General features: G+C 37.8%; 1 protein-coding gene across 1 annotated transcript in view; it reads right to left on the bottom strand.

Annotated features, from left to right (window-relative positions):
* Positions 1-17,520, bottom strand: part of LOC149528201 (fanconi anemia group D2 protein) — a 106,149-nt gene that overhangs the window by 18,593 nt on the left and 70,036 nt on the right. The window contains exons 5-15 of the mRNA XM_089809080.1: positions 17,287-17,418; positions 16,991-17,120; positions 16,727-16,773; positions 16,520-16,621; positions 16,056-16,175; positions 8,247-8,389; positions 8,061-8,158; positions 7,785-7,866; positions 7,582-7,633; positions 7,339-7,419; positions 32-127 (exon numbers count right to left, since the gene is read on the bottom strand). Of these exons, the coding sequence (XP_089665206.1) occupies positions 32-127; positions 7,339-7,419; positions 7,582-7,633; positions 7,785-7,866; positions 8,061-8,158; positions 8,247-8,389; positions 16,056-16,175; positions 16,520-16,621; positions 16,727-16,773; positions 16,991-17,120; positions 17,287-17,418 (1,083 nt within the window). The remainder of the gene's footprint in view (positions 1-31; positions 128-7,338; positions 7,420-7,581; positions 7,634-7,784; positions 7,867-8,060; positions 8,159-8,246; positions 8,390-16,055; positions 16,176-16,519; positions 16,622-16,726; positions 16,774-16,990; positions 17,121-17,286; positions 17,419-17,520) is intronic.

The raw sequence follows: 17,520 nt of genomic DNA, 5'->3' as shown, positions 1-17,520 counted from the left end.
CTTACAAACTCATTCATAACAAAGACCTTACCAGCTCTCTTATCCAACATATTCCATAGTAAAGTGAATGGCATACTACTTGCTTTTGCCTTTTAGCCAAGGACTTCCATGCATCTCCAAATAAAATCTGAAAGAATGAATCCATTGAAAGCCACTAAATTGAATATATAATTTCAAACAAAAAAATTGTAATGGAAGACCTTGCAATAGCTGTCATTCAATATGTGTGAAAAAACAGAAGTATGAAGTTAGGCACAACGATCTGGTTTGAAAACAATGATATGATGAGAAGTGTGAGTGAATAAATTCTTGTCTAAAAAAAAATGCATAAAAGATTATGCAAGATGTACTTGTGCTTTTATTATGGTTGCTGCAGAAAAATGAAGAATAAAAATATGTGGAAGCATGCTGATGCATAGTTTTTTGTTCCATAGAAAACTAAAACTGATCTTCAAAATTGATATTTCACTGCTATAAAAAAGAAAACCACCTTTAACTCACTTCAAAATGCTAAATTAACACAAATCCATCTTAAAATGAATCAGATATGCATGGAGAGTGTTCAAAAGGGTAAAGCGGCTGATCCCAACCCATCATAACTGTAAGAGCATGAGAATTGACACTGTGAGTATTTTGCACATGTCTTGGTGCATAGATAGTTCCATTTTAAGATAAATGTGTTAGTTATCATACATCATTAGGTAGCAAAAATTATAAATCAAAAATTTCATAAACTTTCTATAAGTAATGTTTTTGGGAAAGTTTTATTTATAAGGTCAGTTGCTTCCTCAAACTTTTATTTACTATTGTTATTTAGAGTTGCATATCCATTAAAATATCACTCATCAATATTCCCTACGAAATGAGGTTCGCACCCTACAGCCCGGATTCATGTCTGGATTCACATCCGGGTTCGCTGCAGGTCCGAGCAGGGTCCGGATTTCAGACTGTGTGTCCCTCCGGGTCCTTGCTGGCACGAATCCAGGTGAACCGTGGAGAAGCTGCAGCAGTAGGGTCCAAAAAATGAAATAAAACAACTTAAGATTATGTTTTTTTAATTTTTTTTTTTTATGTAACCCTAAAAGAAGCCTAATAAAAAATATTTCACTCGTCTAATCTCTCATTTCGGTGTGCCCATTTTACAAGTTTTAAGAGAAGGTTGTCGAGATTGTTTGTTCCAATGATGAGGATCTAGATATAGTTGCAGCCGGGGATGAAGCCATTGATCCCTCATTGCTTGATGACCCATTTCACCCTTGAAGGGCATTTGATACTATGATCATTGATGAACTATTAAACACTTGCCAATTATCATTATGTTTCAGACTTTATTATTTGATAAACTATGCTATGTTTTGAAATTTCATTTTGCAATTTAGTAATTCAATGTATGATTTTCTTTACAATCATGAACATAGATTAAAGAGCGGGTATTTAATGTATATCTTTGACATTGGGCATTGATCAATGATCAAGCAACATATATTATACATATGCTACTTGAAATGCTAGCTATGAAAAGATTTATTGCAATATAAGATATAAAGATGTAGAAGAGTAAATACTTGAACATTGCATTGAATTGGAACATCAAACACTAAAGATAAATAGTCAAATCAGCAAATAGTTGACACTGGGACATCCCCCCATCCTCGACAGAGGTGGTGGAATCTGGTGGCACCACTAGGGACAAGGGAATGGAGTCCCCAAGTCCTCCGTGCGTGGGCCAAAAAGGGGAGGATGTGTCCCAGTGTAACTTTGATACACACACACACACTCACTCACGAACCCGCCCACAAACCCAAATGGGAAAAAAAAAAATTGCCCAAACCCACGAATCCAAACTCTAACCTGAATTTGGCCCCAAACCCAGATCGGTAACTTCGAATATTCCCCATGACACTACCCACCCATGTACACCAAAGATTTGGTTGATGTCGGGTGTGTTTACCGTATTGGGTAAAGGAACAATGCATATAAATAATAGAACAGAATAGCAGATAAGAATAGCAGAACTCCTTCGATTATATTCGCATACGCCAAGATATTACATTATGTTGATATCATGATTACAACGATCCCGAACGGGATATAAATACTATCCGAGGAACCTTCTCGAAGGTATCTATCAGCCACATACAACATGTCGGTTACAATAATAGAACCTTCCCGATACATCCCGATACATGTCGTCCTTGCGGCATACATCCTGTTACCCCGACGGGTACATCTCGTTACATTATTTCCTGACGACATCATCCCCCCCAAAAAGGAAAGTCGTCTCTCGAAGATGAGACAAAAACCCACAACTAACTACATTATTCCTAGACTTATACATCATGAACCCAAAGGCTATGTCTTCGACTGCGAAGATCGGCTGTGTCGACGATGACTACCCTTGATAGCCACCTGTGCTACTTCCTCTGCTTCCAACTCTAGGTCCACTGAGCCAAGTGTCGTTGAACTGCCTTCAACTGGATGATCAACTCCTCCCGAGCTCTCCCTGCATCCACTAAGACAGCTTCACGGCCAACACCTACTCCAAGTGTAACACCCCTCTCGAAATGCTTGTTCCGTAGATCTTTTCACCTCTGGCACACTTATGCTTGCAGCAGCTCCAAGTCTCATCAACTGGTCACACTTCCCACGATTGATATCCGCAACAACTGAGGGTCCAGGGGGCAACGCCCCCGCGAGGTCCTGGGGCACTCTGAAACCCACAAAAAACTGCATGGAAGACACTATTTATGTGATTTACTTCTGATTCTACACTCTTTCTAGCAACTACTAATGCTTTCCCTTTCCTTTGGCATCATCCATTACTCATTCCAAACTACCTCAATCTGTCATCCTTTTTTTTTTTAGAAAACCTTCTGTTACCCTTCTTCTGTATCTGTACGGTGGTCTCTTACCGGATCTGCACTGTGGTCTTACAACCTTATTGCCGATGTACAACTACACAATGCCATAGCTGTACCGTTTCTCACTGAACATCGTACTGAAACCCATGATTCTTCAACCATACGTGGTTATTGGTACGCCCCTACAGCCTTATTTGCTTGCCATACGTCGTACGGAATTCTTTCTTTCTTATGCACAATCGCCAACAACTTTGAATTGTCATACGATGACTTGTGAAGGCGTTACTAACTTGATGTTTCCAAACTAGAAAATGAAGGCCGTACGGTTGTCTTATAGTGCCTCCAACTTGCCAGAATGTCGTACGGAAATGTTATCTGGGAAAGGCCGTATGGTGACTTTGATTGCAAATGTCGTACGGTGCTTTGTAAGAATGTCGTACGGTAACTTTGTTAAGAATGTTGTACATAATCTCTTTGAAGTTCGTACGGTGCCTAGTCACTTGGCTATATAACGCCATACGGTGGTGAACTATTATACCGTACGATGAAGCAACCTTTCCAATGTACGATGTTTATTGCTCCCTCATAATGCCGTACGGTCAGACCGTACAGTGCTTTCTTTTCTCTCTCTCTCTTCTTTTTTTTTTTTTTGCAGATAACTCTGTACAATATTTACATATATACAGTACTTACAGTCGTTGGTCTCAATTGTTCATCCATGGAGGTGCGTTACTTCTTTCATGGTGGACATTCAACTTCCACCTATTCACTACGTTGGCCACATCCTTTCCATCTAGTATCCATAGTTTTATTGCTCTGTTATCACCCACTTCCCGAATTTGGTACGGCCCGCTGATCCATTTCACTTGAAACTTGCCTGGTTTGATCGCGTTCTATCTGTCATACTTCAACTTCTCCTACCATCTCTTCCACCCGTTTTGTGTAACTTCCGTGGCCCATTGTGCTTGCAATCGTCGCTCATCTAATTTATTTAAGGTACACGATCTCTTCCTCCGGTTTTCCATATCGCCCAATTTGTTCCCGAAGCTTAGTACCAAAAACTTCGTCGGCTGCCCCTTCTTGCCGTTAATAACACCTCCACTCTGTACTGTTGCAACTTTTATTAAACTCTTCCTCTTTGTTTCCTGTGTAGATCATATGATGTGTTTTCCTTGGTGCCGGCACCTTTCTGCTATATCTGTGGTTTGACGTAACACTTTCTTTTTACGTGGTCGTACAGTGGAATCTTTCGTTTTTGTGGGTTCGTACTATATGTTCTTTCCTTCAACTTCGGTCCCAACTGCCTTTCCTTCTTCCGCTTCTCTGTATTCCTTCAGACATTCATTTCTCTTTTCTTTCTCACCTTCATCGACCCTTAACATATTACAGTTCGGAAAGAGTTCGTAGTCCTCTATCTGCCAATGGTAAAGACTGTTCACCGAATCTAGATCGTCATCTGTCGATCCTCCTTCCAACCACAGGACTCCCTCCTGATCTAGTTCCATATTCTGCCTACTTTCCTCCTCTTCTTCTTCGGACTCTAACGATAGAGCTTCTTCCCCGACCATTTGAGTGTGTAGATCAATGACGTACTTCTGCCCTTTGCTTTCAAGTGATAAAGTATTTTTCTTCCAATCGTGTTTTGCCTTGGCTTGTATCAGCCACCCCCGGCCCAAAATGGCATCATATCCTCTCCGCTTCAGTGGGATCACGACGAAATCCAACAAGAATGGTTGTGTTCCAATCGTCACTGGTTGCGCTATGAGTATTCCCAATGGCTTGATTCCATGTTGATTGACTGTTAACAACTGGAAAGTAGGTGGCCACAATGTCGGCTGTCCCAACTTTTTCCAGGTATCCTCTGGCAGCACATTGACACCAGACCCTCCGTCCACAATCGTGTCTGTTAACACAGTTCTGAGAATGCCCATTTCGACAACCGACGAATAGCGTCCGAATGAAAGAGCTAATAGCATCGAGTCTTCTGCACTTGCGCCCCCCTGTTTCTCTTTTTCTTGCTCTACGGATTGCTAGCAATCAAAGCTATATTCGTGAGTGCCATACGAAGTTGGGGCATAGTAAGCAACAGATCATTTATCCTGATGGGTACCTCATCCTGTAATATTTGTTGTACAATGTTTTGTTCTGCGCGGTTCCATACGAAGGTACCAGACGTGTCCTTCAGGTGTGTCGTTTCTACCTGCATTGCTCTCTGAATCTCTGCATGGGCTTCCCCCAGTCTCTTCTTTTCCTTCGTCGGGTCAAGGTAGAGCTTCGCCTGTTTTCGAGTGATTGCTAGAACTTCTTCCTCGTCCATCCTAACAATAATCAAGTTTCCTCCGGACTTCGAGCACTTAGCATCCTCATGATCGCCAGGTCAACACCATCAGCATAGCAACTTCGGTGTGTTCGCCGTTGTGCACTCTCAAGCGAAGTGACCTCACAAATTGCATGCACGCCATTGGACTATCAGTCGGCCATTCGCATCATACTAGACTCGACTCCTCCTGCCATTATTGTTGTTGCCACTATTGTTGTTGTTGTTTTGACCACGTCGATTATTTCTATATCCTCTCGACGTGGCACCCTCCGTACTATTGTTCCCGCTCCCTCCAAAGGCGAACACTTCTTGTGTCAGGAACACTTGCTGCGGTGTTCTTATTTTTAGATTGAAAGGGCATTCCTTTATCGAGTGTCTCATAATCTGGCAGATCTCGCAAAATTGCGCTTTCGGGTAGGATCCCTTCGTATGGCCTTCCTTCTTGCACTCCATGCACCATAGTTCATTGCCCTTAGTCTCCTTGTTCATGCTCTTGAATTCCTTCATCATCCGAATCATGTCCTTCTAAAGGGCACGAACATTCTTGCCGCTGCCCTCATCATCGCTACCATCTTCTCCTGAAGAGGCATCATCATCTGAATCGGATGAACTATTCTTCTTCTTCTTCTTGGTCTTCTGCTCACTTTCCAAGTTCATTGCCTGGTTATACGCTTCAATGTATGTCGATGGTGGCACAATCTTCATCTTCTTTCGCAGCTTTGGGTGAGGGTGAAGGCCTTCAATGAACCGTCTTTTCTGTAACCCGTCAGCCGGCTTATTCTCCATCTTATTGATCAAGTCCTTCAATTTCCTTGCGAAGACTCGGACTATTTCATTCTTCCCTTGCTTAGTATTGAATATCTCGGCTAGAATTTCATTATCGTCGCACAGGAGTTGAAATTTGTGACGAACTCCTTTTTAATGTTATACCAACTGTTTAACTTTTGTGGATCAGTATTAGTAAACCAATCAATTGCAACACCCCGTAGGATTGCCAGAAATTGCCTCATCCATTCATTTGTATCCGTTATGCCATTGGGTCTCCAAATCGTTTCACAGGTTTTACAATGTCGAATGGGATCAGCTGCTCTATCACCATCAAATTTAGGTAACTTCTCCTTTGGTCCCGCCATCCCGATGCTCACACTTGGTATCCCGACGCTTACACTTGGTATTCCGACACTCACACTTGGTGTCCCGACGCTCACACTTGGTATCTCGGCAGCTGTGTTGTTTGGTGAAGAAAGGTCTCCGTTAAGTGAATCAGTTCCTTCTAGAAGTGGGTCCCGGACAAAGAGTTCACTCCACGCTCTTGCTACTTCGGCACTCCGAGCCGTGCGAGTCAATTCTCTTCCGTCTGGATTGTCTTCTTTCAGCGAACACCAATTCAAAAACTCCTCCCGTGCCTCTTTTACCAACTCTACTTGCTGTCGAGTCTCCTTCAACAATGCTTTCGCGCTTCTACGTCCGTCGGCAGCAATCTTCTGAAACCTCCTTCTACGTTCAGCGTGCTGCACCAAAATTAGATCTCCGTGTGCTATGTGTATTTCATCCTTGTCCTTCAAGTTGTTCTTATTCTTGTTCAGCTGATTCGGCATTACTCTTCATTCTCCTGCCTTTCCAGGTCCATCGGGCAACGGCGCCAAATGTTTACCGTACTGAGTAAAGGAACAATGCATACAGATAATAGAACAGAATAGCAAATAAGAATAGCAGAACTCCTTCGATTATATTCACAAACGCCAAGATATTACATTATGTTGATATCATGATTACAACAATCCCGAAGGGGATATAAATACTATCCGAGGAACCTTCTCGAAGGTATCCGTCGGCCACATACAACATGTCGGTTACAATAATAGGACCTTCCCAATACATGTCGGCCTTACGGCATACATTCCGTTACCCTGACAGGTACATACCATTACCTTGACGCATACATCCCGTTACCCCGACGGGTACATCTCATTACATTATTTCCTAACGACAGGGTGTAGAAAGCATCTTTAAGAGCAAATACTTGACACAAAATTAGATGGTACCCTTCAAGGTGATATGACATTACCTGCATAGGGCCTGGGAAGAAACAAAGGGAAACAGAGAGGTTATGCTCAGGATTAAAAACAACCAAAAGAACATGAAAATTTATCTGACCTGATGCTTTGGAAGGTATAAGGGGCAGCCAAGCAGTGCATCAATGCTTTCAAGAGAGCCCTGATTTGTTTGCCGTTCTATCTGGTTTAAGGAACCACTCTGATATAAATATTTCATAAATAATACTGAAAAACAATCTAGTTCAACGAGATATTGGGAAATTGTATGATTTTAATACAAAAAGCTTATCAAGCAATTAGGCCACAAAATATTTGAGAAACAAAATGGATAAGGAATACTTACTGCGGCTAATAGAGAAAAGTTAGCAGGCAGGAACTCCAACTTCTGTGAGGACCTGTAGTCCATATTTGAAAATAACACTCGGTCGTAGTTAATCATGGTAGCCCAGCAATTATCAACGTTAGCTTCAAAAATATATGCATAATGCAAACCCAAATTTAAATATAGATGGATATCTCTGACAACATATGTCGTTTTGCAGTCACCTTTGTTGATATGATGTCAACAGAGGTAAGACATTCAGGCAAATTGGCGAAACATCACCATCCAAATTCATCCATAACTCCCCTGTACAAAGGTAGTCATTTGTCAACTGTGAATCAATAAGTCAGTAAACATAGGTTATAACATGAAATTTGAACATGGGCAACTGACAAAAGCAATTAACTCAGCAGAACGTGATCTCCTTTGACTACACAACCACTAATAAAATGTATGATTTCTGCAAACTATGAAGTAATATTCCAAGGTGTTCAACATACCTTGTAGGCCAGCACAATCACCAGGCTCTACCTGAAGTTTTCCAGACTCAAGATCTAAGAGAAAAAGCATCTCAAACTCACTTGTTTGTTTTGACATCCTGCCAGAGAAAGGGGATAAGTTTCAAGGCAAATTCAAATATAGACCAATAAAAACATCAGAGTATATCTGACTAGAACATTACTTACCATTCTACAACAAAAGGGTGCAATTCTGTATCATCTACTAGTCCTGCTAATTCATCGTAGAAAAACCCACGAGCCATTGGCAGTGACTTACATGTTTCCAGAACCATTTCTAGCAGTGATAAGGCTTCATCGGAGCTTGTTTTCTGAAAATAAAAATCCTAGTATAGATTAATAAAACATTCATCATAATCTATGCAAATCCTAGCCTTCAGTATCACTCACAATGAGCCATATTTAACATGGGAAAAAAAGATACCTTGTTCAAGTCATCTAGTTTTCACAGTCCATGACGATATGTCTAGCAGATTTCTGGATTAACAAGGATTAGCGGGCAGAGATAAAATGTAGCAGCAGACTTAGAACACTAAATAGATAGAGGGAGAGGGCTCTAGAACTTAGTAGAAAAGGGAAGGGGAACTGACAAGCGAATAATAAATAAACTAATACAAAAGAGCTAAATAAGCCTAATAGAGAAGAAATAAAATTAATAGAATTAAACTAAAGTTCTTCTAACTTATGATTAAATTAAATTTATTTTAATTTAAGCCCTTTTTCAATTTTCCTAATCTCACTTTCTTGCTAATTATTCCTCTAGTTATGATTAAAAGGTGGATTACCTCTAATCATGTGCACAATCACCTTTTCCAAGGCGGCCACCTCTCCATCTCTTTTTCCTCCAATCATTTTGAATTCCCTCTTGTTCAACTTTTGCATACTTTTGTCTCCTAATCTTATCCACTCATTCCTTTTGCCTCTTCATCTTAGCCACTTCCTTCTTCTCTCTTTATCTTGGCCATCCACTCTTTTGCCCCTTAATCTCCTCCATCCATTTGCTTTCCTTCTATAAAAGGTGGTCTTTCATTCATTTGTAGGCTGATCAATAATCATTCTAGAGCACTTGAGCTCATAGCATTCTTAGTATTCTCATTTCATAGTTATTGCATAATTGTTGCATTTTTCATTTCCTAGCTTAGATTTGATTTCTTAGTTTAGTTGAAACTTGCATTTCCATTCTCAGCTTAGTTTCATTCCAATCAAGTTTGTTAATCCTTTCTTGTGCATTTCTTCTTCATAGATTTTGCACTCGCAATCATCTTGCGATATTTGGGGCAAGTTCTTAATACTTGTTCTCAAAATCCTCATATTTGCATCTCTTTAGTTTGCACATTAGATTGCACTTGGTTTTCAAATTATTGTGTTGGGAAGAGCATACCCACAAAATGTCAAAAGAGTAAAACAAATGTAACATGCTAAAATTTCATACTAAATTAATGGAATGGAAGTACAAAAATAAATAACATTTCTTTTCAATGTGACATGAAAGACAGTTATAACTACCTATGCATGGATATGGTTTCCCTTTTTATTATACATAATCAAGTAAAGAAAGTAACTAAATTAATTACTCTAATCCAAATAAAGAGAAACTAACCATATCATGTGACTGTGATACTTAACTGAAAATGCAAAACATAAATATAAAATAAAGTATCCGACTTTTAGTTGATTGCATAATTTCTTTGACATTGAGTTGTACAAGCCTTCGCTATCAGAGGAGAGGAGAAGCATTGCCATTGAGCTTAACCTCCCAACCGCGAACCCTTAAATATCCCCACATAATCTCTACCGTGAAAGGTCCCTCTACCCTGGGAATCAGGCTTAGGGCACCACTGTCCAGCCACTGAGCATCCTAGTGTAGAGTGTCGACTAGTCAGCTAACAAGACTGTGGTCATCTCCCATCAACCTATCTTCTAACTAATAGCACTCTAACCTCTAGTGATCACAGTAGCGAGCATGTCACTAACCTACCTTGGCCAAGGATTTGTGAGGGCGCTGTGCACGCAATCACTCACCGCTCAACTTGACAACAAGACTACATTAAGGACTATCATGAGCTGATACAGATTCTTTTATTAATATTACTTTCTTGTTGGGTTATTGATGATTCCTCCTTTTGTCATGCAGGAGTATCCTTTGTTCCACACCCTTCATCTCGACTTTGTTGGTCTTCCTAGTTGATTCATCAGGTGGTTGTTTGATTAATGTTTATCACAACCAAAGAAAAGCTGCCTAACTAGCCTTGGGTTATTAAAGAGAATGTGAAATAATATCTTACTATGCATGGCTAATTCTTTTGTCTTTCTGGATTTGGCACAAATAAAAGACATCAGGAAATGTTTAAGCATGCATATATAACAGCCAGAATTTCTGCCAATTTGGCATTATTAACACAAATGACAGTTCCTTTAAACTTATTCAATGATCAGCTATTCTTGCTTGCTAAAAACACAATGGTATAGAAGTAAGCTCTTACAAATCTAATTCTCTAGGATACAGAATTCTCATCGCAAGAAACATATGACATGATGATCCTGTATAAGTCTGCCTTGTACTGGCTTATGTTTCAGTATTACTTTCACAAATAGAAATCATGCATTTCGGCTCGATCTTGCCGATTACAAAAATAGATCATCATTTCCTTTTCAATCTGTAAACTAGCATAGGAAAATCTTTATTGCTTGAGTCAAGCAGTATAATCCATTTACAAAATACATATTGATCATCTTCACATGAAATCCTAATGACTAACCATTTTACTCTTGCACATTATCATAACCAATTTTAACTGTCAACTGACTTCACATGAAAAAACACAACGGCTATGTGAGTAGTTTAAAAATCAAGCGAAAATTGGGATGTAACAACAAACATGGTTGATTGGGTGCCCTAGTTTTAGCTCTCTTGGAGGTTGTAGTGAAAATTACTTTTTTTGTTGCATTTTGAAATGGCTAACATGAAATGTGATTTTGTTTGATGTTTTGTGTTTCTACTTGCAGCAAATAGGCTAGCATCATGATAAAAATAATTACAATAAGTGTCCAATGGTGAAAACTTGGTAAACAAGCGCCTTGGGTAAGTACCATGATCAAAACCTAGAAAACAAGTGTCATGTGTAATCTCTCCGTCCAATTGTTCTTCAAACTTCGGGTTCATTCTTTCTTGTTATCCATCCATTAGCTATGATATTTTATTAATCCTCCTATCTTCATCCCCTTGACCTTTGCACTTGGGGGCAAGCTCAATTCGTACTATATCCCCATGAACTATCCATCATTCCATCTAAGTCCATTATCGCCTTTTTTGTCTTATCTTTGATCTTGACTATCATATCCTTCCATCCATCCACACTCAAACTTCTATATCCCTTACTCATTATCCATCCATTATTCTAGATCTAAGTTCCTTCACTTTTTTCCATATTTGATCTTTACACCCTATCCATGTCCTCTATCTCATAGTCCTTGTCTTCCATCCACTACTTATAGCCCTATATTCGCTCATTCTTCTTTCCCACTCAATTTTTATCCACATCTTCCACATCATTATCCCTAGCCTATATGTACCCTCAGTTTCATATCCCTTATCCATATGCCTTTCACTTTCATGTTCATGCTCTTTCTTTAATACTAGAGGCGCCAAAACATCTATGCATGCTTTGGACAAAAAAAGCCTTCACTTCCTCCATAACTACCCTTTCCACATTATTCATCCACTTCATACATCCTTTATCCACCATCTCCCCCTCATCCTCCACACCACATCACTTTCATCCCCTCATATCCCTTATCCTTCCATCCTATACATTGTTATCAGCCATCTTTCCATCTTGCATTCTCCTCCTTCTAGTGTGGAGAATTTAACTCCTTTTCCACATTGTTCTTGGATCTCCATCCCTATATCCTCAATCTTATAGTCTTCCATATCCTACCCTTACCTATCTGTTCATTCTATCTATCTCCTATCCACTTTTTTCCTTCCATCCATTCATTTTCTAACCAAATATCTCTCCATCTGTCCATCCTCCACCATTCCTTAGTTCTCCCTTGCCATTGGTCCCAATCCACTTATCCGTTTTTCTATCTCATCCAATCCGATCCTTTAATCATCGTTTCATCTTATTCAAACCAACTTATTTATCAAATCTATTTATCTTCTAATCCAACTCATGTATTCCCATTCCATGCTTATCAATTTCATCTTATGCGATCATCTTCTCTTCCAATCACATTATATCTAATCCACTTATGCAAATAAATCAAAAAATCCCTATAATCCAAAAGATCCCAAGTCACTAATCCATGCAATCCAATATTGCAAACTAGTATGTTAATCTTTAATCAAGTCATCGTCATGAGATGTATCCTTCCCAATCCTTGAGGTTCTACCTTCCCAATCACTCAATCAATTAATCAATTAATCAATTGGTTTTCTCTTGATTTGTTGTACATGCTTGGTTGTTGCTTGTATATATTAGTACCTTTTGCATCTATCATGGTATTTTCATCCTATTGTCATAGGGGCATCATGGTCTTCCATATCATGACGTCATAGGGCATATGGTTGTATTTGACCTTTTCGATCACGTACTTGGCACATGGTCATCTTGGTTTCTTATATCTTGGTGCATAATGTCAAGTACCTGCTCTCCCATGTTAATACAATCATAATTTACATCCTAGATTAATCTACATTTTGCCTGGAGGCTCTTGTTTATTTCCTATCCCTACCATATTTGTTCTCCTACTCATTTCAAGAGAACACACGTGTTCTCCAAACCCTCTTGTCCTCTCGAGGGAGCATACCTCTACCTTCTCATCATCCTTCCTCATTCTTCCATGATTGAGGCATCTTATCTCTCGTTCTTTAACGCGATGCCAATTTCAAAACCACATCAAAGAGGGGCAAAATGTTGACACCTAAAATTGTCCTTCACACTCTAATATTAATTATTATTTACTACTTGCCCTTAACATTATAGTTGATTTTATTTATTAGCTATATTTTTATATTCCTATATTTAATTTATTAAATTAAATTAAATTAATTCATTATCCTTTGTATTTAAATTTTACTTAAATATTATATTAAATTTAATTTAATATATTGTCCTTCTATCTCTTAATATAGAATTTGACAAACTTATTCGCCCTCTCTAGGACACTTATTTGCCAAAATCGGTAGTCGATTCATTTTGTAGTCGGATTTGGTTTGAAATCGACTGAAATTCACCTGTCATCATACAAGTTTGCTGGAAATTCCATGTGCAGGGCCCTAGTCTAGAAACATTACTCTAAATTATAAGAACCGAAAACAAACTCAAAACATAAATATTATTTTATTTTGTTTTAAATTCTTGTACAAACGAACCCAACCCAAAAATATATTGAGCGAATGTCAAACCCACAAATGAACCAGAATCTGAACCAGCAACTTAGCTTCCAAATAATGTAATTATCTTGTATAATAGATTCTTTCTATTATTTGTAAGTTTCTTTTTGGAAACATCTCCTTTGTAAATTCTATAAGAACAATTTTCTTTGTAAATAAATCATTCAATTATTTACCAATTACCTCTTGTAATAAATGATTGCTGATTGATTATAAGATTAATTCTAATTAAATTTGTCTTGGTTGTTCTTCAACTCTTTGTTTTCAAGTTCGCAATATAAGATCAATGTACAAAATCGTTAGATTTTTCCTCTAGCATAGAATTGAGGACAAGAAGAGATTTTTTTGCTTGCCTAGGAGGTAATTTACCCTCCCAAAGTAGTGATAGAGTAATTAGAAATTTTGGAAAACTTGCCATTGGGAGCTAACATAGTTTGGGGGGATGTTTTCAAATCTATGAGCAAATGGCATAATCTACTATACAATAAATATTTGGAATCAAAGGACCCAAGCTAAGTCCTTACTACTACTAATCCTTTTATGTGTTCTCATGAGTAGAATTGTTTGCTCCAATGTATACCTTTGATCACCAATCATCTAAAGCGAGACCAAAAAGGTCATAAAGCTTTTTGTTGAGAAGATTTATGCAATAGCTTTAAACATGAGCTCCCAAGCTAATCTATTTGAAGCTAAGAAAATATTAACAAAGTTGTAGAATGGTTTATTACCAATCAAATGACTTTTCAATCCTAACATTTCCTCGTGCTCAAAAGAGTGTTGAAAGGGGTAGAAGAGGAAGAGAAAATTGTCGTACCATCATACCAAAACCTTGTACCCACCCACTTAACACATACATACACATGCACACATTATCATACCCAATCATATTGTACCCCAGGAAAAAAAAATTGTCATACTATCACACTAAAATCATATACCCGCCCCCATAACAAAACAGGTAAATCAGGCCCATAAGTAATGCAACCAAAAAGAACGAAAAAGATAGTGAAGCTTGAAGCCTTTGGGCATTTTGTTGCAATTTGTATACTAATTTTACTATCACAGGCATATTGACAATGATTATGAAAGCAATTAAAGTTTTGACAATTGCTAACGTTTTTTGTCTCTAATGTTAAACGGTCAATCCAACACAAATGTTGCGTATTAAGGATCTTTAACATATATGATGAATGCTTTATCAATGTTATTATATGTACATTTGAGTTTTCCTATATATTTTACATTTTCCCTATTCTCTATATAGCCACCCCCAGTTGTACCCAAACTGGCCAAATAAAAAGGCATCCTGAAAACTTGTCCCCCTGACCCCAACCATCTCCATCCAAAAACTTGGTGAAACATACCTAATTATAGGGTCTAGAGAAGTTCATTTTAATAACAGAAAAGGGTAAATAGGCTAGGCAGTTGTATTTTTGGACTTATCCAATATTAAAAAGGAACAATAATTTTTCCTCACTACAAGAAGTGTCAAATATCATTCTACATACAATCACAGACCTTTTTGATAAAAAAATGCAAGCGGTCATCTAAAGCAACAACAGAAGAAATAAAAGATATCCTTAGTAATGATGTTTTTGGGGATTCTTCAAAGTGCAGGGTAAATACTATAATAGCCTCCATTTTGTTTGTAATTTATTAGACTTCCTCAGTGACAAGGATTTATTTGGTTAGAGCTCTAGTTATTGTCCATATTGAGGATTTACAACTAAGGAAAATAGAGACCTTCAACAGATAAAATAAAACTTTTCGAGTGGCACAGAAAGACTCTAGGAATTTCGTGCCTAATGCAGTTCTTCAACAAACTGGAGGCGTATTTTCAAGTGTTGTTTGGAAAGGTGGAGAGTATTACATGTAGCTTGACTCAAGGCATTGAAGATTATGCTGTAGCTGTGATTTGACGAATCTGTAAACCTCTTTTCATCTATTTATGTTTCCTTTGGAGAAAAACTAAGTGGAGTATGCTCGCACAACCTGCAAAAGGTGGCTCTAGCAGCAGGAGAGGACATGGTGGAACTGGATTTATTGCTTTAGTGGTTAAAGGCTGGACTTTCAGATTTTGTTGGTTTTCTGTTATGACAGGTTGTTTCTGTCAGAAAGGTGTCTATGGTTTCATCTTAAACTTTTTATGGGCCTTTGCTGAAAACAGCACTCATTTTTGCAATATTTTGAAGTTTTATACAAAAAGTGAGCCCAATCCATCAATTTACATATAAAATGGAAGAATAGATATCACCTTTGTTCAAACAAAATTAGAACTACAATATTAGTGTCAGCGATATATTGCTAGTGCAGATATCTAGACAATTTATGTGTGCCAGATGATTTTGATAGGATGTGAGAAATATATCAGACTAAAGTATAACATATGTATTATAAGATGAATGGCCATTGAAACTTGAAGACTCTAATAAAGATTTTCAAATAAACAGGTGAAATAGATTCTATAAAGAAGATTGTTGGCTTTCATATTCTCACTTAATACGAGGTATTCCTAAAAGAAAATCATAAATTTACAGCTCTTCAACAAGAAGAATGGTGCGCTGCAGTTTGAAACACACCTGACAACTTCCACCAGATAATTGCAAATTAGAGGTAATCTTTTTTGCTCCTAATGATGCAACTAGTTTTACAACTCCAATGATGCCCATTCGCTTGTACCTTGGATCTGGATTTGCAATCTGTTTTGCAGTAAAACCACATTTATGAATTTTAAAAACGGAGTCAAAAGAAGGTATGGAAAAAATTCCAACCAAATAATCTAACTTCAACCTGTCCCATTTTGTAACTTGTATGATAGCATTAATACAGTAGAATATAATCAAGATACAGAGAAGGCTGTTAGTGTTTTGATTCAAAAAATGTTTTTAACTCCAATTGATTTGGATGAATATAGACCTTACATAATTGAGCAATTCATTGACCGTTCTACAGCAGAAAATCAACAACGTTCAAAGAGAAGTCCTCCTTATTTCATAAAATAAAATTATCACCAATGCAGGTGTACAACAAGATAAAAGAATACCTGCTTACGGACAATCATAAGTAATTCATTTGCAATGGAAGAGCCACAAGAATTAGTGCCAGACCAAGACTCCAACGCAAGTCGGCTGAAAACAATGTAAACCTGCAGAAAACATCAAAAGTTTGACCTGACCTCATTTAATCTTGCATGGTTTCCATAACGAAAAGCATCAAGACATATGCATGAGAATAAAAGGCTTTTGTAAACCTTCTCTAAGTGGTCATCTTGAAATCCTTCTAGATAATCCAAAATGCCTGCAGGTTGTCCATACAATAGACACTAGCTATTACTAACTGAAAATGCAAGCAAAACCAAACAAAACAAAAGCTTTTGTTTCAAATCCTCTACTTGTTAAAACAAAGCCTTATGCTTCTGAAGAAGCTCAACAGACTAATATACAGCATGCACACAATCAGAATTCATTTTTTTCCAAATCTTCAAAAGCAAATTACTAGGCTTAAAATAGGTAACCATTGATATAAGAAGAAACAGGAAGCAGCTCTTGAGGATATTTTGTTGCCAGCAAAACCAGAGTATCTAGAGCTGAGTTCACTTCATAAGCAACACCAGAACCAGTATGTGTAACCAATGAACCTAGAACCTGAATAAATGAAATAAAAGATTGTAACATACAGTAGGGTGAAAATATTGTTTTCAGAATTAGTACAATAGGAAAGATTATAATTTTCAAAATTATGAGAAGTGTGTATAATAGACCAAAAAATACATAGTGATTCATATTAACTGAAAAATTGTAGTGGGCTTACTTCTTGCCGATGATAAGTGCCGAAAAATTCCTCAAAGAGAAGAGAATAAGCATGCATGCCAAACTTTCGGATAGATAGTTCCTTACAAGTTAGAAGTGATTCGCTGATTGAAAGTAGATCTTGGAAATAAACCTGTTGTAGAGAGTAAGAAAATATGGAAGGCTAAGAAATGTCCAAGCATCTTGGTGTATAAAAAATTATATGGAAAAGTAGCAACAATTACTTTAATCCAAG

This window comes from Cupressus sempervirens, chromosome 11, assembly GCF_028749045.1.
Source record: "Cupressus sempervirens isolate cs-2001-9-10 chromosome 11, ASM2874904v1, whole genome shotgun sequence".
NCBI classification, from domain to species: Eukaryota; Viridiplantae; Streptophyta; class Pinopsida; order Cupressales; family Cupressaceae; genus Cupressus; species Cupressus sempervirens.
This window is presented reverse-complemented; position numbering and strand designations above follow the sequence as displayed.